Source organism: Saimiri boliviensis, chromosome 13 (assembly GCF_048565385.1).
Source record: "Saimiri boliviensis isolate mSaiBol1 chromosome 13, mSaiBol1.pri, whole genome shotgun sequence".
Lineage (NCBI taxonomy): Eukaryota > Metazoa > Chordata > Mammalia > Primates > Cebidae > Saimiri > Saimiri boliviensis.
The window spans coordinates 76,836,134-76,860,050 of NC_133461.1; the positions used below are offsets into that span (position 1 = coordinate 76,836,134).

A 23,917-nucleotide genomic window follows, 5' to 3' on the forward strand; every position below is an offset into this window, starting at 1 on the left:
GTCTCATACAAGATCCAGAAGAATTCTCTGTATTACCAGGAAGAAGCTCTTATTCTCTTTCCTTACTTTCTCCCAAATATACAGAATTTCTCTGTTTTGAGCCACCTGGAGCAATACAAGCACCCTTGTGGTCACCTCTACTAGGATTATGTGGGGCCACACCTAAAGCCAGCACAACCTTGGGTCTTCCCAAGGTGTGTTGTAAACACTGTAACCACTCCTTGGCTACTGACTATATTTGCTTAAGGCCCTGGGACTTTATAATCAGCAGCTGGCAATGCCAGCCAGGTTTGTGTCCTTTGCTTCAGGGTAGTGAGATCTCCCAGGTCCAGGAGGATCCATAGGTGAAATCCAGGAGCCAGGGACTAGAGTAAAAAACCTTAGAAATCCACCTGGTATTCTATTGTACTGCAGCTGAGTTAGCACTCAAACCACAAGATGGCATTCTTCCTATTCTTCTCTCCCCTTTCCAAAGGCAGAGGAGCCTCACCCCATTGCCATCAGCAACACAGGCTCATGGAGAGCACTGCCAGACTACTGCTAATATTCCTTTAATGCCCAAGGGCTCTTCAGTCAACAGGTGGTGGAGGCTGCCTGACATGGGACACATGCTTCATGGACAGACTCTCCTCTGGCCTAGGGCAGGTCCAGAAATGTTTCCCAAGGGCCAAGTCCCAGAATCAGGGACCCTGAGAACCTGAATGGTGCTCTGCTGTCCTGTTGCTGAGGGGCTATGTAATGTGCAAGACAAAGTCCCTTTTACTTTTCCCTCCACTTTTCTCAAGTGATGGAGTCTTGTCCTATTGCCACCACAGCTGAGAATGTGCTGAGTTTTACCCAAAGCCAGCAAGTCTCACAGGTTCACCCCAGGCCCATGGCATACTCCCTGGGTATCACTGCTAGTTATTCAGGTCTCAAGACCTCTTCAGTTAGCAAGTGATGAAGTTTTCCAGGACTAGGTCCGTCCCTTGAAGGCAGTGAGTTCCTTCTCAAAATGACATCCAAGGGCAAAGACCTGAAAAGGGGGCCTCAGCACTCTGGTGCCCTATCCTGCTGTGGTTGAGCTGGTATCCAAGATGCAAGGTGAAGCCTACCACACTCTCCTCTCCCCTCCTCAAGAAGAGGGAAGAAGTCTCTTTTGGAGCTGTAAGCTCTGCGGACTGGGGTTGGGGTGAAGTGATGCCAGCACTCCCTTTGTCACAGCAGCTGATATCTCAGTAGGCCATGTACCCCTAGTCCCCTGGCTCTGGGCCCAGTTCAGCACTAGGCTTCACCTATGAATTGTAGTCCTTGGTGCCTAGACTGCCTTCCAAGTTTATTTAGTTCCCTTCAGCACTTTCATCCATGGTGGTGAGGCTTGCTGGAACTCAAGTTCCAACCACTGGGATCAGCAATTCCTCTCTTGACTAGGGCTGGTTTGAATATTCTCTCCACAGGTGGGCATCAACTGAGTTTTGCCCAGTTTTGTTTGGCTGCTTTTTTTTTTTTTTTTTTAGACGGAGTTTCCCTCTTGTTACCCAGGCTGGAGTGCAATGGCGCGATCTCGGTTCACCGCAACCTCCGCCTCCTGGGTTCAGGCAATTCTCCTGTCTCAGCCTCCTGAGTAGCTGGGGTTACAGGCACGCACCACCATGTCCAGCTAATTTTTTGTAATTTTAGTAGAGACGGGGTTTCACCTTGTTGACCAAGATGGTCTCGATCTCTTGACCTTGTGATCCACCCGCCTCGGCCTCCCAAAGTGCTGGGATTACAGGCTTGAGCCACCGCGCCCGGCTGTTTGGCTGCTTTAACAGTGCAGCACTGAGTTCAATGCTTCACAATTGCTTCACTCTCCCCTTCCCCAGCACAAAGAAATGCTCTCTGCACCATGCCACTGCTGCCAGGGGATTGGGGAATTTTGGTGTCCATGGTTTTTCTACCTCTTCAGTACCTCTTTTAGTTACATGATATTAAAACCAGAGGCCAGGTGCAGTGACTCACGCATGTAATCCCAGCCCTTTGGAAAGCCAAAGCAGGCAGATCACCTGAGGTCAGGAGTTCAAGAGCAACTTGGCCACATGGTAAAATCCCATCTCTACTAAAAATTAAAAAAAATTAACCAGGCATGATGGTGCTGGCCTGTAATCCCAGCTATTCAGAAGGCTAAAGGAGGAGAATCACTTAAACCCAGAAGTTGGAGGTTGTGGTGAGTGGAGATAGTGCCATTACACTCCAGCCTGGGTGACAAAAGTGAGATTCGGTCTCAAAAAAAATGAATAAATAAACCAGGTACTGTATTATGCTCGCCTGATTTTTTTGTTCTTATAAAGGCACTTTTTTTGTGTCAATAGTTCTCAAATTGGTGTCCCTGGTGGGGGTCAGGGGCAGAAGGAAAGATCCTGAGTGGAGCTTTCTATTCTGCCATTTTGCTCCATTCTCTTCCCCAGTTACAGATTTTTTTTAAATTATTTTATTTTTTAGTTTCTTTCTCCTTGTTTGTCTGTGTGTGTGTGTTTATGTGTGTGTGTATATATATGTAATATAAATATATAATAATAATGGATATATATATGTAATTTATCCCATATATGCATGGCTGATTTAACATATGAATATAAAATAATGTCCTCAATTATATTAATAGGCTGAACATGAAAAAATATATAATTAGGTAGTAGACTCAGAGAAAACAAATCCAAGGCTATTTTTAATAAACACTCTTGGCAAACTAAAAATACAAGGGAACTTATATAACTTAAAGAGATCATTTGAAAAAACAGGAAACAACATACTTATTTTGAGAAAATAATACATTACTACGTAGATCAGGAAAAAGACAAGAAAGTAGCTTACTAGTCATGGTCAACATTGTACACTAAAAACACCAAATTCTGTGAGACTAACAGGAACTGTCATTTATTGTTGACAGGAATGCAAATAATATAGCCACTTTGATAACAGTTTTACAATTTCTTATAATACTCAGCTTACCCTTGCCATATGATCCAGCAATCATCCTCCTTGGTATTTATCTAAATGAGTTAAAAACATATCCACTAAAAAATTAAACAATTAATTTAAAAATGCACGTAAGTGTTTTTAGCTTTATTTATAATTGCCACAGATTGGAAGTAACTAAGATACCTTTTAACAGGTGAATGGATAAGCAGACTTTAGAACATCCATACAATGGAATACTATCCAGTGATTTAAATAATGAGCTATTAAGCCACAATAAGATGTGGAAAAACCTTAAATTTGTGGTGAGAGAAACCCTTATAAGAAGACTAAATGTATTAGTTTCACTATATGATGTTCAGAAAAGGAAAATATATAATGAAAAGGTTTCTGGAAGTTTGTGAAATGCTATTTGTTAGATATTATATTATTCTGCTTTAAAAAATTGTTCTTCTCGAATTATTTCTGATGTCAAAACTGATTGCCAGTTTAACTCTTCAAAATCTGTATATCTTTTCCAAGTGTCCTTTTGAGAAATATCATAGTTACTAAAATAATACTTCTCAGAATGTTCTCTGAAATTTTCTGGAATTAAATTCAATAGTATGTCATAAAAATATATGATTGAATTATTCTTATTTTCGGTCAATGCCATTTTGATTAAAAATATTATCACCTAAAAGGAATAAAAAAATTGTACCTATTTTTATTTCTAAGTAAATAATTATAAATAACTATTTCTAAATAAATAAATAATAGTTTTTAAAATTTGCATTTGCATTCATGTTGTATAGCCAGAAACATTTGACAGGATCAAAGTAGTAAAAAAATAAATTAAAAAAAAAAACTTAGACAGTAAATCTGGGTGTTTGTTTGTTTCTATTTAGTACTCAAAGAAAATCACTTTAGAGGCCTTTTCGGTTGTTATGGTACAGTTGCTTGGAATTAATCTGGGATTGACATATGATGACATCTACAATTGTTACTGTCCAGGAACTACGTGCATAATGAACCCTGATGCAATGTAAGGAGCTGTTTTTATCAACTCTATGTTTTCTCTTAACAAATATTTCTAGGATTCCGTGATGTATAACCTCTTGGAATATGATTTAAGAAATTTTATTAGATACAAATGTGCTTATTTAAGACATTAAAGAAAAGATAGAATGTTGTAGAAAATGTGCTTAATAGTTCTACATTCAATGATATATAGAGGGAAAGTGGATGCTAATGATATACCTTACAGCGGTCTAGTTGGATTTATTGAAAAGCTGTTCAGCGTCATCAAGTGAAATAGTACTTAGGTACTAAGAAGTTTGAAAAGCAACTAAACTAAGAAGACATGAGAACTAAAGAGACATGGGAACTTTGCAATGCTTGATTCTAAACTGGATTATTTTGCTATAAAATGCTAGGATTGTGATGTTTGGCGAAATCTGAATGGAGTCTGAGAATTTGATATCAATAACATTATTTCATGATTTTGAAAGGTCTAGTGCGTTGATATAGAATAACTCATTTCTTTATAAGAACTACATTTATGTATGTAGTGTTTGCAGAACATAATGTTGACCTCTCAGAAAACAAAATTTAGTTTTTGGGCTATATTTGCATTATTTCTTTAAGTTTGAGATTATTATTAAATTACACAAAAACTCTTTAAGCAGTATACTTAAATGTTTAGAAACACAAAAAGCAAAACAAAATAAAAGGAATCTAGAGTTTGTACAATTTATATACCTCAGTATTGGGATAACTTTTTGATTAATTTTAACGAAGAATAAATAAATATGATGTTTATTAACATAATCAACCATTTTTTATTCCTTAATGTTGACAATAGTAGGATATACTCAAATGGAGCTTATTGTCTGCCAAATGTTATTAAATGTGTTGCTATTTGAACTTTCTTTACTCATATCAAATTACAATAGAAAATAATTTATTTTTTGATTATCATCTGTATTAAAAATAAAAACATTCTTTTCTCCTTTGGCTTTTCTCTAAGTGAAGTAGTTCAGAGTTCATAGCACTTTATTGAAACGTATTATTTTGATTCTTTTAGTCCATTTATCTAAGAAGTACAATTTAATTTTAGACGATCCAATGGTATGAAGTTTTTTAGCAGTTGCAGCATGGATGGATTTAAACAGATAGTTCTGCAACCTGAACGTAAATGTTTTCAGGATAAAACAATTTCAAAAATGACTTACCAAGGAAAAGCTACAACTTGTGGTAATGGAATTTTGGAATCTACAGAGCAGTGTGATTGTGGCAATGTAGAGGTTAGTGGCAAAGTTTACAGATTATCCTAAGATTTGTTCTTTTGTTATGTTTTGTGTTTATTTTTTATGGAGTCTATAGATATAGATGTGATGTAAATGAGGAAATTTTAAAAAATGTATTTACAATTTTGTCAAATATAAGATAGGTAGATATGGGGCATGCAGCAACTGACTCATCCTAAATTTAAAATGTTTCGAGTCTAAACCCTGGGTGGGTTTGTATCATTTTATAAACATTAGTAGCAGTATCACTTTTTAGTATCATATACATCAGTAGCATCAATAATATCATCATCATCTAATAATCCTTTAAATTCCATCAAAGTGACTACATTGGCTGGCCAAGTTATCAAATGTGTGTTTTAATTTATTTTCTTACCTCCTGGTTTTAGTCCTTGCATTGATGTCAACTTGCTTCCAAAGAATTAAGCTAATCATAGTCTTTGGTTCATTGTCACTTATGATAATGTACACAATTCAATAATGATACATCCATGGCCCAACTATTTTTAGTTTTTCACCCTTTTCTCTATCCAAAAAATAAAATCTATCCATATGTTTTATTTAACAATATCATTTTATACTTTGACCATAGCTTTGAATTTTAGACCATTTTAAAAATGTACAATAATCTTCTGGGAATATTTTTTCATCCCCTATATTACTGACAATGTCCATGTAATTTTGTGTGACTGTAGCTCATTTATTCACTTTTCATGTAATAATTCATTATGTATGGAAATATACAATCACTTATTTTTTCTGTTTATGAGCAGTTGGAGTGTTCATAGGTTTTTCCCCCTCCCATTCTGAAGAGTTTTGTTATGTCTTGTACTTAACTCTTGATGCACATAAGAGTCTACTGGCTACATACTTAGATGTGAAATATCTGGGTTACCAAGTGGGTGGATAATGCCTTAGCAACAGGAAATTTATTTCAAAAATAAATGTGCTGATTAATATCCAATGGCTGTTATACTGTATAACAGATTATTTTATACCTTATTTAGCACATAGTATTGCCAGACTTTGTCATTTTAGTCAATGTATTTGTTAAAATATTATCTCTTTGTGGTTTCAGTTAGACGTTCCTTGATTGCTAGTAAAATTGGTTATATCTTCATAGTTTTACTAACCCTATATGTTTTATTTGCTGTGAAATGGCTGTTCTTTCTTGTGAAAGGTTTATTTGGTTTGTATTTTCATCTATTAAGTATTTTTTCCTTTTTTTTCCTTGCTTTCTTTTTTTTTTTTTCTTCTTGATGTGGAGTTTCCCTCTTGTCTCCCAGGCTTAAGTGCAGTGGCACAATCTCAGCTCACTGCAACCTCCGCCTCCTGGGTTCAAGCAATTCTCCTGCCTCAGCCTCCCAAGTAGATGAGATTACAGGTGCCTACCACCACAACCAGATACTTTTTGTGTTTTTAGTAGACAGGATTTCACCATGTTGGCCAGGCTAGTCTCGAACTCCTGACCTCCGATGACCTGCTTGCCTCAGCCTTCCAAAGTGCTGGAATTACAGGTGTAAGCCACCTCACCCAGCCTACCATTTTTATTTAGATAAGGAATCAATTTGTAGTTCGTGTGTGTGTGTGTGTGTGTGTGTGTGTGTATACACACCCGTAAACATAATGATATAAAATTAAACATTCACAATTTATTTGAATACTGTGCTTTCTTTACTAAACCATAACATAACCTTAATCTTCAATCAAGTGAACATTTGTGCATGTTTCTGCTTTTGCTCCTCTCGTACCAATATTACACTGTCTTGATAAATGCACATTTCTTATTAAGTTATGGGATTTTGTATTATATATTCCCCACACTGTTTTTCTGGTTAATAGTTGTCTTGAATATTTTGAAACTTTTGATTTTTATTGTAAATTTCTGACTTATTTTTCAATTAGTACCAAAAATAAAGAAGACTGATCTCCTGAAAGGAATTGCACTGAATCTTTAGATATATTTGAGGTATACATTTCCATTTACGTCTGATTTCTTTTTTCTCAGCAGCATTTTGCAGTGCAGAGAATAGATTTCCTGTGAGAAGAAATCTATTTACAAAATGCTCAAAGTAATAGCTAATGGTGTTTGCCAGGACCATTACAGAGTTGACAGGTCCAGCAAGTCATATAAGTCAGGGGGGTGACTATGGGCATGAGCAAAATATGCAAGAGAGTCTTTCTTTTCCTTGACAGTAATAGAGACATCCATATATAAAAAGATGTGGCTAAAGAAAATTATATTAGTGTACAGAACTTTATCTTGGGCAGTGGCTACCTACCTGTAACATCAAAAAGTCATGTACAGGGGAACATGGAAAGTGCAGCATTAGGCTCTGGAGACTTGGAAAGGTGGGAGAGTGGGAGGAGCGTAAGGGACAAGAAAACACCTTCTGGGTACAATGTACTCTATTGGGATGATGAGTGTACTAGAAGCCCAGATGGAACCAAAACTGCACTTGTACCCTCTAAATCTATAGAAATAAAAAATAAGATACTTTAAAAAAAAAAATCTCAGGTTAAGGTTTTCTTAAGAAAAGTTTCGTTAAGGGGGGTACCCATTACTTAGGTTAAGAGCAGTGGTGATAGCCTGGAACAAGATGATCACCGAAGCATTGTGAGTTGACAGGGCCAGCCCAAATGTCCCACAAGTGAGAGACAAGAGTTTAATTTTTTCTCCTTCTACTCTTGACTCCCCAGGGTCAAAGGTGTTCCTTCTCCTCGTGCCATGGTTACTCTTGTTTCATGACCACATGATCAGATAATCAGTGTCTGTAGTAACCACTTTATCCTTTCTCCTTGCTCATGATACAAAACCAAACCAAGTAGCTGGGTTCATCCCTAGGTAGTTTGCCAGTTTGTTTCTTGTATACTTTATACCATCTTAAAACGTCTCCTATTCACTGATGTGTGGGCCCAAAGTCTCATCTATGATCTATGAACAAAAGACTATGAGGTCCACAGTGGAAAGAAAGGATACTTTATTTAGAGGGAGAAGTATTCCACAGACTGGGAAATGCCCTTTCAGGGAAAATCAAAACTGCACTTTCCACAAAAGGTTGGGGGAACTGATACGTATCTTACAGAGTCAGCCTTACTTGCATATTTAAGCAGGGTTGGGGAAAATCTATGAATATTAATGAGGGAAGTCAAGTGCCTGCACAGTGGGTGAAAATATATGTAACATATATTCAGTGTTCACTTTGATGTAGGGTTTTAGCAGGAAAATGAGGTGGCATTTGGTATTTTATATCAAAAAGAACCAGTAGGATGCAAAGATAGTTTGTACACAGTCTCTGTAAATTTCTCAAAACTGTCTTGAGGTTTGTGGCTGTTTAGCAATAAAGGATCAGTCCTCTATCCGGTTGGAGTTATGGCAGGACTGAAAGGTGCAGGTCGGGGGTTTGGGGAGTGTTGACTGGCATTAGCAGTCTATCAAGATCAGTTGGGAAATTTTGCGGTTGTAGTTGTTTCAGAAATGCTTTTCAGGAGCTTGTTTTTGCTTAATTACCAGAGAGAAATCTTAGAGCCATTAATAATACTGAGCTATGTGACTGATCCTCCATTTTGCTAGCAATGAGATTCTATTTTTTGCTAGGTCTCATTTTAGCCACGGAGAGTTCATTTTGTCTGTCTGTTGGAATGTATATTCATTGTTTTCCCTGTTAGTTGAAACCTGCTGTAGGCAGCCTTGATGACCAATTTTTATCATGTCCTATATAGGTGCCAGGATGGCATGGCTACCTGTCCTGAGTACATCAAGTCCCTTGAAGGAACCCATGTGGCAGAAAGACTTATAGCTAATTGAATAACTTAGATCAGGCAGGAGAAAAGGGTAGACAGGTTAAAAATATTTTGTTGGAGGTGGGAGAAAACTGCAATCTGGCAGGAAAATTATTAAAATGTTTTGCAGAGACATGGTAAACAAGCTTGTGGTTGGTACCTGTCAGTGAAATGCTTAACAGACTCCAGTTACACAGGGAAGTTATAGGCATTAGGGTCACAGCTAAAACTCTCTGTTTATGGGAGATTGTAACACTTACTTTTAATTAGCATGGCTGTCTTTGTACATACACACATTCCTGCACCAGAGCAGCACTGTAGGGATGAGACTGTAGCTAGGTTTACAGGTTTATCTTATCTATCAGTTTTGTACACTTTATGCTGCCATAAATTCTGGTTTTAACAGTAGACATACAACAATTGCATATATATATCTCAAGGAATTTAACTATTAGGAAGAAAAGTATGATGAAGACTGTGATTATAATAAGCACTTGAACATCAGCTCAAAAAGCGTTCTCCAGTCTGACAGGAAGCCTACTAAATAGAGGGGGATCAGTAGTTTGTATCTCTCGTAACTGTCGAGCTAGTTTGGAAATTCTTTTTATAGGAACCTCTACTTTATCTGAAGTGTCAATGTAAGTGTAACCATTTACTTGGGCCACTGTGTAGACTCTTCTTTGTTTGGCTAGGAGAAAATTTAAGGTAATTCTAATATCTAGCATTACTTGAGCCAGGGAGTTCAGAGACTTTTTGTTGAGCTCTAAGGCTTTTTGCAGTGTCATTAGCTATCCAACCAATGGTAGTGGGTATGTTTTCTGAATTATAGCTCTAGTAACACAAACTTAAGCACTTAGAAGTAATAGATCTAGAATGTTTCTACCTATATTATCTTTACATACTGTTAACATAGTACTTTTAGTCTTATAATAAAGAGAGAAAGAGAGTCTTTTTGTAAGCAAGCCTGAACCTTTTACATGTAAGCTACTGAGGCAATGGTGTGCCCATCCCTATGCAGGCAGATCAGACCCTATGTCACATATGAACACAATGCCTGGTGAAGGTGCGAACCATGCCCTCAAGGGTGTGTTCACTAATCAAGTTACTCATGGTAAAGGTTGACAGTATTGAATTGAATCATGGATCATTTGAATAGTAGGGACATATCTTTCTTTATTCATTCTAGACTGTATTTATCTATCCAGTAGTTTAAAGATTGGGGAGGTCTACCAGTATAGAATCGGTTTCTAACATTAATAATATGGGACAAATTAAACCAAGGGGTGGTAATATTTGGGTCTTGAGCCAGCTGGACCCAGAGTCAACAGAGAAAGCGGTTGGTCCAGATAAGTGGTGATGTTAAGGATACGTAGGAAGTCAGTGACAAGTATTATCAATGTCACATGTTTATCATGAATGAATTTGGGAAGTTATTGGTGAATCTAACAATCTGATAGGTTTCTTTTGGTGGCAACACTTTAGGACAGCTTAGCCAAAGTGTTAACATGTCGATCTATGTAGTGAGACAAAGGGAAAGTTATAAAGAAGAGAGTAAAATTTATTTTGAACTGTTCTAATCAGCACAACCATTCACAAAGCTCTGGAACAAACGAAGTTTAACCAGACAAAAGGCTTATAGTTTTGCAAAGGCTTATGACTTTGCAACTAAGTGTTGGAATACACAAAACTATCTTACCATAGCGTAAGATATCCAGGATAGACAAGATTGTTAATGTTTTAGCAATCAAAATAGTTACAAAGTAATCATAAACACTGGGCATGTTAATTTGAATAAGTAAGGCAAAGATAAGTGTTCTATTTTACATTGGACAGTAACAATTGTGAAAATTCCTAAAGTGGTAAGAACAATGACTATCGTAAGGTAAATATAAACACTGATTCATCCAGGTCTCGAGTTTTGTGAGAGGGCAGTCTACCTCAGTTGTCTTCCTTTTTTTGGCATTGAGGTTTTAGTCAATCTAAGCTTAGTGTCAGATATTGATGCTGAATTCCAGTTCTCAGCTGAGTCTGGTGTCAGTTTTAGGTGAGATATGTGTACCCAGTCGTTAACGACCTGTAACTTAGCAGCACAATGGATTAGTTAAGAGTACTTGAAATGGACCTTTTTAGTGGGATTGGAGGGAGTCATTCAGCAGTATCTCCTCTAATATATGAAGTCTTTAGGCTGGACATGATGATATTGGAGTTCATCTCCTAATTGATGACTGTAAAGGGATTCACAATCATTTGTTAATCTTTAGAGCCTTCCTCTAGGACTTGGCAGTAGGTCAGAAGATCTCCTTGTATCTGAGTTGGGGGAAACATTTCTTTGGTTACATATATGGATTTGGCTGTGATCATCTTAAAAGGAGAAAAGCAATGTTTTCTGGTGGGGATGGACTTAACATTACCAAAACCAGAGACAGAGCTTTAAGCTAGGGCAGATTGAAGCTGTTTGTAATTTTAGCCAATTGAGTTTAATATTATCTTGGTTAATTCCACAAGCCCAAAAGATTAGGTGTGGTAAGCACTGCAGAAATGTTGTAGAATAGACCAAACATTACCAACCCGTTTTAATACTTGGCCAGTAAAATGAGCTCCCTGATCACTATGGAACTTGGTGGAAACTCCACAGGTAGAGATAATTTTCTCGTGAAGTAGTTTGGCTACTGACATCACTGTGGTTTGTCTTCAAGGGAAAGCTTTGCCCCAGTAAAACTACATATCTGTAATGACAAGTATATATTTGTATCACTGAGAAAGGGAAAGTTGGAATAAAGTCAAGTGGTCAGTTTTAGAAAAGCCCCTTTTGCAATGGGAATTTGCCTAGGAGAGCCCTTAAGGACTCCCCTGTTGAATAAAGGGTGAATTTTGCCTAATGTATTAGCTTGAGAAGCAGCCAAGGGGAGAATTCCCCACAGCACTGTTTGCACCATTGAACCCTTTGGGCAGAACTCGAATGGTGGTTTTACGTATAAAAGTAAGAGTAACTCTTGGTAAATTTTCTAGAAGGACTGAATGTCTGTTAGGTTTAGCCCATAGTTGGGATCTGGGATTATAAAGTTGTTTTGTCTAATTTTCCTTTTTAAGATCTGAGGACATTTTTTGAGATCTCTTTTTGAGATATTTTTAGAAGAAACACGATGTAAGGATGGAGCCTGGATGAAGACAGGCGTAACAAAAGAGGCAGTACCGTTTAAGGCTGCAGATTTAACTGCACGATCAGCTATGTGTTGTCTTTGCTATTTTTGGTATGTCTAAAGGAGTTGCCTTGAATTTTAATTACGGTCAGAGCCTTAGGAACTTGAATGGCATCAAGAAATGACCAAAAAAAAAAAAAAAAAAAAAAGTCTCTGTTTGATGAGCAGTCCAGAAGAGGTTAGAAATCCTCTATTTCCAGAATATTCTAAAGTCATGAGCAACCCAAAAAGCATATCTGCTAGCTGTGTAAATGTTGGCCGTTTTGTCCTTGGCCGACAGGCAAGCTCGGGTAAAAGCACGTAATTCTGCCTGTTGGACAGAAGGCCTGATTCAGTAGTTTTTGTCAGGGAAACAACTGCAAACCTAGCTTGATAGAAGCCAGTAGGGTCTCTGAAAGAAGGCCCATGAGTCTACCAGGCAAAATCAGGATTGAGTAAGGGCATTTTTTTTTTATATGGGGTAAAAGAAGAGTGTAAAGGCAATGCAGTCATAAAAAGTATGTTGAAGGCAGAAGAGGAGCAGAGTTAAGAAGATTATAATGGAAAATAGGTTAGGAAAGAAAAGTATTCCAGAGGTAGCCAATTGACTGGCTGAAAGACACTGGGTTTGGTGAGAAGTGAGAAGGGCTTTAACTGAGTGAGGAGCATAAACAGTAAGATGAAATCCCATTACTACTTTCTCAGTGGCTTTTATAAGGATGGTGGTAGTGGCAACTGCCTGTAAACATGATGGTTGCCCTGGATAGACACAGTCTAGTTTGGGATTCTAGTAACCAACTGGATAAATTATTACCCCCATGTGGTTGAGTTCAGAATTTCAAAGCACTCCCCTCTTGCTCATCTACAAAAAGAGAAAAAGGGAGGTCATAAATAGAGTGGCCCAAATTGGAAGCAGGGAGTGCTGTGTTGGGCAGAGGACAGCTTGTCTTTCAAAGACTTAAAAGTCCTGTTCACCATCAGCAGTCCAGGTAAGGGGGTCAGGAGAAGAGACCTTAATCAGGGTATGTAAAGGTTGTGCCAGTAAAGAAAAATTCGTGTTATAAGTTCTACAATAGTCCCTACATCCTCGAAATCTCCTAAGTTTTATCTTTTCATAGTGAGAATGGGGAAGAAAATTACACGCTGAAGGCAGAAAGGGTTGATGTTGAGTCCCAAGGGGTCAGCAAATGTCCAAGAGATTTAACTGAGTCTCAGCAAAACTGTAGTTTATCTTTAGAATCCTTATGCCCTTTAAGACATAGCTGGTAAAGTAAATGAGTATCAGTGAGACAGGTATTTCATAAGGGAGAACATAAAAGCAAATCACCAATGTATTACAATAGACTTAAGATACGTGAAATGGTTGTGTCTTTTAAGTCAGCCTGTAAGATCTGGGAAAAGTAGGTAGGGCGTTCAGTGCATCCTTGAGGGTGCACTGTTCAGGTGAACTGTTGGCCCTTCCATGTGAAGCCAAAAAGAGATGGACTCTCAAGGTCGACAGGGATGCTGTGAAAAAGTACTATGGAGATCAACAGCAGAAAAATATTGGGTGTTAGGATGTATACTGGATAAGAGCGTATGTAGAACAGGCAAGACAGGATGTGTAGGAATAAAACTTTGTGAATAGCTCTAAGATCCTGGGCAAATCTCCATCCCTTTCCGTTAGGCTTAAAGACAGGTAGAAGGCATATGTTACAGGGACTGGCACAAGGGACTATAAGTTCCTTGAAAATGAACTTATTAACAGTAGGTTGTACACTAGCTAAAGTGTCAGGGTGGAGGGGATATTATTTTACATTTAGTAGAAGTTTGTTAGTATCTCTGTGTAGAAATGTGTGGTGCTAATTGGATCGGGCTGACATTGGTATTGATGTATTCCCGAAGGGCTTCAAACAGTTTCTTTAGAGCCTGATGTACAGGATCAACTGGATGATTGGAGACTAACATGGGGAACGCATGGCTGAGGTCAGAGGCTGAAGCGTCAGTCAAGGAGACCTTTAAAACAATGCCTCCGTTACGGGAAAAAAAAAAAAAAAAAAAACTCAGTGTTTTTCAAGAAAGTCCCTTCCTGTTATACATATTGGGGCAAAAGGAAGAAGTAAACAGCTGCAATGCCAGTAAGAGGCCCTATTTAGTAAGAAACAAGTTCAGACTTGAAGATAGTCATGGATTGGTTAGTGACTCAACCATTTGAGTAGCTTGGTCACTCTGGGTGGCTGCATTTTAAAAGGAGACAAGGTTAAGCATAGATGCAGTGTCTGTTAGAGCTTGGACTATTTTGTGTTAATTTTTAAGATAAATCTCTCCCAGTTGATTGACTGAAAGGAGAAAAATATCCACCATATTTTCCGGGAGTACTTCTAGTTCTGGTCAATAAGTATTTTCTTATTGTTTCTGCAGAAGGGGGCTTCTTTACCTTATTGGAGTCTTTCTGAAGCCCTCATTTATATTTTTTGCAGTCTCATTTCAAATGGCCAGAAAAAGCAAATTATACCTTTTGCAGCAGATGAACTTGATTTCTTCCTATTATATGGAGTTTGCTGATATGGGAGAGACTTTATGAGTTGTTGAATGTGCAAGGCCATGAGTTTCTCAGTCTTTCTTGCCATTCTAGTGCTTGGTGGCTTTAGCCTCTTTTTTCTTTTTTAGGATTTTAGAGAGGTGACTGCCCAAAGAAGTTTTATTGTAGGGTCTCTTAAAAGGCCAATTGGGATCATACTGCTTAACCAGGGTGCTAAGGGCTTTAACCTACTTGAGGGAAAGTGAGTTAAAAATATTTATAATGTCATCAGTTAGATCTTTGATACCAGCATTTTGTAGAAAGCCTTTTGAATCAGCTGGGTGTGGTGGCTCACGCCTGTAATCCCAGCACTTTGGGAGGCCGAAGTGGGCCGATCACCTGAGGTCAGGAGTTCCAGACCAGCCTGGCCAACATGGTGAAACCCAGTCTCTACTAAAAAATACAAAAAAAAAAAAAAATTAGCCAGGCATGGTGGTGGGCGCCTGTAATCCCAGCTGTTAAGGAGGCTGAGGCTGGAGAACTGCTTGAACCCAGGAGGCAAAGGTTGCAGTGAGCCTTTGTGTGTAGTCTCTCTCTAAGTTGCCTGAGACTGGCTTGAAGTTCGTGAATGCCTATCAATAAAGAATGTTTATAAGACCAGCCTTCCATCCAGTTGGAGTTGTGGCAGGACCACAAGGTGCAGGAGAAGGTTGTCAGCTGGCATACAATTAACTATACAAGAATACAGGACTACCCCTTTATTTTGCTAGCCATGATATTCTGCTTTCCGGTGTGTCACATTTTAGCCACAAGAAATCCACTGCGGAGGACTGTCAATATGTCTGTTGGGGATACTTTAAGAGCCTGTAAGATCAACACGAGTTACTTACTTACAAGCATAGCATACACATTCCCATTTTGAAAAGGAGAAATAGACAAGAAGCAATAGGTAACAGGCCTCAAGCAAGTCTGAAACTCAGGAGAGCCAATGACGGGCATTCAGACTCCTGAATAATTTTCTTTGATGACATGCCTTGCATTCTCTACAAACAGGTACAGGGGGCTCCAGGGCATCGGTTAGCCCCATCCATATAGTTTGACTGGGCTTAGTCAAGCCAGCACTACCAGGCTGGCCTTGCATTGAGGGTTGCTGCATAGTTCTGGGGTCTCTGTGATAGTCCTACTGCCACAGTTCCACTAGGCACTGCTCTGGGGGACTCTGTGGTGGCTTTGCCCTTGCAACAAGTCTCTGTTGGGCCTCCAGGCTTTTAAGGACATCCTTTGAAATCTGAGTGGGAGCTGCCAGGCTTCTACTGTAGTTCTTACTTTCTGCAAGCCTGAAGAATTAGCACCATGTGGATGCCAGCCACCAAGGTTAATGACTTGTACCATTTAGAGCTGTGGTAGGAGCTGTACCTATGGCCGCTTCAGCTGAGGCTGCGGTGGCTGCAGGGCATTGTGCAGCAGGGCCAGGAGCAGCATCCTGAGGTGGAATTGGTCAGTGAGCTCATAGAGAGTGAGTTAGTGAGCTCATGGTCTTATTCTCTGAAGCCATTCAGCCCTCCTAGGCTTCTGGGCCTCAGAGCTATCTGATACGCCTTTGGGGCCGTTCTTTCATTGCTTGAGAAACAGCACTTGGCTTTTGTATTAGTCCATTCTCTCAACGCTATAAAGAAATACTTGATACTGAGTAATTTATGTGAAAGAATAGAGATTTAATTGGTTTATTGTTCTCCTGGCTCTATAGGAAACATGGCTAGGGGAGGCCTCAGGAAATTTCCAATTATATCAGAAGGTGAAGGGGAAGTAGACATACCGCACATGGCTGGAGAAGGAGGAAGAGAGAGAGAAGGAAGAGGTGCTACAAACTTTTAAACAACCACATCTTGTGAGAACTCTATCACAAAAACAGCTCCAAAAAGCAGGTGGTGTCAAACCATGAGAACTATGATTCGATCACCTCCCACTAGACCCCACCTCCAACAATGGGGATCATAATTTGACATTGTAGGGAGAATTGGGCAGGAACACGGATCCTAACCATATCAGCTTTCTTCTCTGTTAGTCTCTTAAGCAAAGGTGTTCCTGAGCTTGGTTTTCTCTCCTGTAAATGCACTTTCCTTCCTTATTACATTGCCAAGCTATGAACTTTTCAAGGTTTTCTGCCCTATTTCCCGTTTCTCTAGAGTTTACAATAAGAAATTAGAAGCAACCACACAACATTCTGAGCACTTCGTTATGTAAAATTCCTTCTGCCAGATATCCTAGTTCATCACTCTTAAGTTTGGCGTTCTCTAAACCCCGCAGGCATGGTCATAGTTCAGCCAACTGGTCATAGTTCTTGGCCAGTTTATAGCAAGGATGGCCCTTTACTCCTGCTTTTGCAATCTATATTTCTACCAGCAATCTGGTTATGAACATTTATCTAATATCTAAGAAGTTCAAAACTTTCCCTCATCTTCTTGTCTTTTACCCCCTAACAAGAATCTATGCTTTTCATTCATATTTATTTACTTATTTATTTATTTATTTATTTTTATTGCATTTTAAGTTTTGGGGTACATGTGAAGAACATGCAAGATTGTTGCACAGGTACACACATGGCAGTGTGGTTTGCTGCCTTCCTTCCCCTCACCTGTATCTGTCATTTCTCCCCATGCTATCTCTTCCCACCTCTGCACCCTCCCGTCCCTCCCCTATTTCCCCCCAATGGACCCCAGTGTGTAGTGCTCCCCTCCCTGTGTCCATGTGTTCTTATTGTTCAACACCCGCCTGTGAGTGAGAACATGTGGTGTTTGATTTTCTGCTCTTGTGTCAGTTTGCTGAGAATGATGGTTTCCAGGTTCATCCATGTCCCTACAAAGGACACGAACTCATCATTTTTGATGGCTGTGTAATATTCCATGGTGTATATGTACCACGTTTTCCCTATCCAGTCTATCATCGATGGGCATTTGGGTTGGTTCCAGGTCTTTGCTATTGTAAACAGTGCTGCAATGAACATTCGTGTGCATGTGTCCTTATAGTAGAATGATTTATAATCCTCTGGATATATACCCAGTAATGGGATTGCTGGGTCAAATGGGATTTCTATTTTTAGGTCATTGAGGAATCACCACACTGTCTTCCACAATGACTGAACTAATTTACACTCCGACCAACAGTGTAAAAGTGTTCCTATTTCTCCACACCCTCTCCAGCATCTGTTGTCTCCTGATTTTTTAATGATCGCCATTCTAACTGGTGTGAGATGGTATCTCAATGTCCTTTTGATTTGCATTTCTCTAATGATCAGTGATGATGAGCATTTTTTCATATGTTTGTTGGCCTCCTGTATGTCCTCTTTTGTAAAGTGTCTGTTCATATCCTTTACCCACTTTTGAATGGGCTTGTTTGTTTTTTTCTTGTTGATCTGTTTTAGTTCTTTGTAAATTCTGGATATCAGCCCCTTGTCAGGTGGGTAGACTGCAAAAATTTTTTCCCATTCTGTTGGTTGCCGATTCACTCTACTTACTGTTTCTTTTGCCGTGCAGAAGCTGTAGAGTTTGATTAGGTCCCATTTGTCTATTTTGGCTTTGTTGCCAATGCTTTTGGCGTTTTGGTCATGAAGTCCTTGCCTACACCTATGTCCTGAATGGTTTTGCCTAGATTTTCTTCTAGGGTTTTTATGGTGTTAGGTCTGATGTTTAAGTCTTTAATCCATCTGGAGTTAATTTTGGTGTAAGGTGTCAGGAAGGGGTCCTGTTTCTGCTTTCTGCACGTGGCAGCCAGTTTTCCCAACACCATTTATTAAACAGGGAATCCTTTCCCCATTGCTTGTTTTTGTCAGGTTTGTCAAAGATCGGATGGTTGTAGATATGTTGTATTTCCTCTGAGGCCTCTGTTCTGTTCAATTGGTCTATTTCTCTGTTTTGGTACCAGTACCATGCTGTTTTGATTACTGTAGCCTTGTAGTATGGTTTGAAGTCCAGTAGTTTGATGCCTCCTGCTTTGTTCTTTTTGCTTAGAATTGACTTGGCTGTGCGGGCTCTCTTTTTGTCATATTTATTTATTATTATAAAATCTTCTCTGTCACCCGGGCTAGAGCGTAGTGGCCTGATCTCTGCTCACTGCAATCTCTACCCCAGCTGGCTCAAGCAGTCCTCCCACCTCAGCCTCCCAAGTAGGTGGGACCAAAGGTACACACCACCATGCCCAGCTACTTTTGGTATTTTTGGCACAAAAGAGGTCTCACCATGTTGCCCCGGCTGGTCTTGAACTCCTGAGCTTAAGCAATCCACCCGCCTTGGCTTCCCAAAGTGTTGTGATTACAGGTGAGCCACTGCACATGGCTGAATCTAGGCTTTTTCTATCCTGCTTCTCCAAACTCAGCCACTCCCCTTAAGAGGACTTGATGATATTGAAAAGCACTTATGGTATAATAAGTAAAAAAAATACAAAAATTTGCATGCATATTTATATAAACAAAGATATTTTATTCATTGCACTAAATTTTTAATAGATCAGTTTTAGAATGAAATTGTGAGCACATTCACTATTATCTCTTTTTCTTCTTTCAGGGAAAGTATAAGTTTAAATGAAATGGTATAAAAAATACAGAATCCAAAAGTCATGGTGTGATTGGAATTAAGTTGGAGACATACCTTACTTTGAAAATAAATAAAAACTATTTATTTGACTAAAATTTGATGGAAAACATTTAAATTTATTGTATTTGCTTTTAGGGATGCAATTTTAAAAAATGCTGTAATCCTAAAGATTGTACTCTGATCAACTTTGCAGAATGTGGCACTGGACCATGCTGTGACAATAAAACTTGTAGAGTAAGTTTTATCACCTATTTCTTTTTCTTTTTCTTTTTTAAAAATTTTTTCCTGAGACAGTGTTTCACTCTTGTCGCTCAGGATAGAGTGCAGTGGCACGGTGTCAGCTCATTGCAACCTCCACCTCCCAAGTTCAAGCAATTCAGCTGGAATTGCAGGCACACGCCACACCCAGCAAGTTTTTGTATTTTTAGTAGAGATGGTTTCACCACGTTGATCAGCCTGGTCTTGAATTCGTGACCTCAGGTGATCCACCTGCCTTGGCCTCCCAAAATGCTAGAATTACAGCCATGAACCACCACAACACTGGCCTTTATTACCTATTTCTAATGAGTGCTTAGATATTCCTACAGATAATTTTTTAATAAAAACTTTAATACAGATTATGTATTGGTCAGTTGTAAATGGTTGATGAATGTCCAAGCAAAGAAAAATGAATGCAAACTTAAGTGAACATAGGTCTGGCTTCATGTGCCAGTGAATGTTTCAAACAGGATTTTTATTCTATGCATCTCTTGGATATCCTTGCTTTTAAGCTGACAGTTCTCAAACAAGCGTTCACAATATGTAGTATAGATAGGTCGCTGAAGCTCCTTGTTTGATTTAGTCCGGGTAGTGGAGATAAACCAGACTGAGCCTGACAAATAAATGTATTTGTTTTTCTTTCTCTAACAGATCCATGAAAGAGGCCATATCTGCAGAGACAGCGTAGATATGTGTGATTTTCCAGAATATTGCAATGGAACATCTGAGTTTTGTGTACCTGATGTGAAAGCTGCTGATTTAGAATACTGCAATAATAAGACTAGTTATTGCTATGAAGGAGTATGCAGAGATAGGGATAAACACTGTGTAGATCTATTTGGAAAATGTAATTGTTTTACCTTTTTTTCTGGGGTCATGTTTAAACCGTAGATATTCGAAATTCAGTAACCCACCCAAGAGCCATCCCTGAAAGTGTTGTTTTACATTCAAATTTGGAAATAACATTGCAAATCAAAACAACTTTGAATGATGTCAAGGGTTAAAATAGACCTAATAACTACAGGACACAAGAGTAGGATATTAGTCCAACTTAAGGTGTTTGTTGCAAAGGGAGTAGTCTATTAGAATAGTAGACAAAAGAGCAGATAACTGATTTCTTAATTATTTCTATAATTATGGAAATATGAACTTTTCTGTTCTCATGAGTATAGTTTTCAGTAAGTGCTTCTCCTTGTAAAGCCAGTAGGTGACACCAAAAATGTATAGCAGATGACTCTGACTGGGCATTGCTGTTGTCTAGATGTCTCTCTATTGACTTATCACACGTTTACCTTTTAATGTTTTTAATGCAAGTAACCATAACTTCTTGTGTTTTCAGTTGCTAAGTCTGCTAGTCTTCTGTGTACAGAAGAAGTGAATTTTCTAAATGACAAATTTGGAAACTGTGGCGCCCGTTGTCATTTTTTGTACGTATTTAGGAAAGTATACATCTTCCAAGTGCATGTGTTGTGTTTTGTGTATGTACTGCAAACAGTGATTTGGAATAAATGAGAGACACTATCTAGCATATATGGATAGATTTATTTGTTGCATTTAATAAGGCATTATATGTTGTGAAGAGCTTTGGTGTTATGATCTGTGTAATATTTTGAATTATCCTCACTTTTGAATTGTTATTACAAATGTAATAACATATATTTTGTGCCAAGGTGACAAACAGGTAATTTTTTTCTGTCTTTTGTTGCTAGTCATATCCTTTGTGGAAAGGTTGTCTGTCACTGGACACATTCGCAACCAGTATCAGTGAAAGAATATGATATACAATATACTTACCTTGGAGGTCATGCATGTTTCTCAGCACATGCAAGAAATGGTTCAAAGCAAGTAACAACCTATGTAGAACCTCTAACTATGTGTGGTGAACACAGGGTAAATAAAATTTTTGTTGATACTATGTATGGTGAATTTGCAAGTGAGTGTCTGAAGTGTGTGTGTGTGTGTGAGAGAGAGAGAGAAAGAGAGAGAGAGAAAGACTGAGAGGATGCTTACATTTTCATTTGTAATTAATGCTAATAATTGTGGTTACCATATCGTTATCTTAAAATACACTGGTGAGAATTTCTGCTGGTTAAAGAAATTCTTGTTTTATTATTTGTTATTGTTATTAAATTTTTACTACAGATCTTTAAACTTATTTCCTCTTGCTAGAGAATCTGAGTTTCCCTGTTAGGCCAGGATCTGATTTGTGATGATTTGTGTAAACCAAGAACAAAAAAGAATAAAATAATGCAAAAACAAAAACAAAAATGTCGGAACAGCCTGAATAACAAGAACTTTAAAGAAGACAAAACCAGAAAAAGCCAAGTATTTAATCTTGTAGCGATTGATTAAAAATTAATTTGGTTACAACTGAAATAAAGCAATTATTTTCTCATTAACCTATTGTCCTAATATTTCCCAATAAGCATATTTTGTCTAAAATGTGGCCTTCACATAAAATGTGAAAATAAAACATAGCATTTAAGTTTTTTTTGATTTTTATTTTTCTTAAGAATTTTGAGATGCCTGATAAAGCTTTTCAAACTAGTAGCCCTGAAAAATTAGTTGACTAATTTAAAAGTATATAATATCACACATTTTTATACAAATAATTTACACATAGAAATATATTTTTAGAATAAAAAGTAAGAGATAAATTTAAGTGAAAAGTATACTTATCTCAGAATGGGAAAAAATATTCTCCATAAAAGTAATGAAGTAATCAAAGAGGCATACTGATACTGACTCTGTTGTAAAGTAATATGTCATTCCTTCAAAGACCATTTAAAACAAACTGAAAAAAAATTTATTATGAATACAGAAGCATAAATGCTTAAATATATTAACTAACTTTGTCTTTTTTTTTCTTTTTCTTTTACTTTTCTTTTCTTTTCTTTTCTTTTCTTTTTTTTTAGAGGGAGTCTCACTCTATTGCCCAGGCTGGAGTGCAGTGGCACCATCTTGGCTCACTGCAACCTTCGCCTTCTGGGTTCAAGTGATTCTCCTGCCTCAACCTCCTAAGCAGCTGGTATTACAGGCATGTGCCACCATGCCCAGCTAATTTTTGTATTTTTAGTATAGACAGGGTTTCACCATGCTGTTCAGGCTGGTCTCGAACTCCTGACCTTGTGATTCACCCATCTCAGCCTCCTAAAGTGCTAGGATTACAGACATGAGCCACTGCACCAGGCTCAATTTTAATTTTTGTAATATATACAGCATAATACAGAACATATTCAGTCTTTGTCTCTGATTCTTGGCACACAGCTTCTAATAAAACCCTTGGAATTTCCTAAGTGACGGAAGTGTTTTTTGTTCTTGAGAATGAGAACACATTCTCAAGTTCAGTCACACCTGAAATTGTGCTTATTTCTATCAGGTGATTTAGGGTGGGACCACTAGCTGTCCTTAGAACAGAGTTGGTTATCAGGATGACCAAGTGACTACAGAGTTGGAACTTTCAGCCTGACTCACTGGAGTTTTGGAAGAAGAGAGGCAGGGCTGGAAATTGATCTCTATTAAAACCCTTGAACAAAGAGATTCAATGGTCTTCTGGGCTAAAAAACATATCAGTTTGCTGGGAGGGTGGTGCAGCTGGAGAAAGCATGGCAATTCTTCTCCCCTTCTCCAATTCCCTGCCCTAAATATATCATCCATGTAGCTGTTCTTGAGTTGTATCCTATATAATAAACCATTAAATACAAGCAAAGTATTTTCCTGAGTTCTGTGAGCCATGCTAACATTGTTACCCTGTGGAGGGAGTCATAAAAACCCCTAACTTATATCTGGTCTGTCAGAAGTATGGCTTACTTGCACCTGATATGGGGCCAGTCTTGAAAGACGAAGCCCCTTAACTTGTGATATCTAATGTGTCTTAGTTGTTTTGTTGCTATGAAATAATACTAAGGCTGGGTAACTTATAAAGGAAATCAGTTTATTTGGCTCACATTTCTGCAGACTGAACAAGAAGCATGGTGCCAGCGTCTGCTTCCAGTGAGGGATTCAGGCTGCTTCCACTCTTGGTAGAAGGAGAAGGGGAACTGGCATGTGCAGAGATCATGTAGTGAGAGAAGAAGCAAGAGAGAGAGGAGAGAAGGTCTAGACTCCTTTTAAAAAAATAATAATAACCAGCTCTCATGAGAACGCATAGAGAACCGAGGTCTGTCATTACTAAACAGAGATTAAACAAAGAAAATAAAGCCAATGGATAAACAGGACAAAAAGTTCGTTCTTCAAAAAGATAAAATTGATACAATACTGAAGCAGGATATTTCCCCAACCCCTTTATGGGACTCACGACAGGGGTGGCTTGTTTATTCAGCCTGTTGCTCTCAAGTCCTCCCTGGAAGGAGCACAGGAACAAAGGAGGCGGGAACTGGAGTA

At 38.4% G+C, this 23,917-nt stretch overlaps 1 protein-coding gene across 1 annotated transcript in view; it reads left to right on the forward strand.

The window, feature by feature from the left end:
- The window catches only part of LOC101051362 (A disintegrin and metallopeptidase domain 3-like), a 65,383-nt gene that overhangs the window by 21,133 nt on the left and 20,333 nt on the right, over window positions 1-23,917 (forward strand). The window contains exons 11-16 of the mRNA XM_074384239.1: window positions 3,825-3,961; window positions 5,036-5,222; window positions 19,412-19,510; window positions 20,186-20,381; window positions 20,874-20,961; window positions 21,244-21,424. Of these exons, the coding sequence (XP_074240340.1) occupies window positions 3,825-3,961; window positions 5,036-5,222; window positions 19,412-19,510; window positions 20,186-20,381; window positions 20,874-20,961; window positions 21,244-21,424 (888 nt within the window). The remainder of the gene's footprint in view (window positions 1-3,824; window positions 3,962-5,035; window positions 5,223-19,411; window positions 19,511-20,185; window positions 20,382-20,873; window positions 20,962-21,243; window positions 21,425-23,917) is intronic.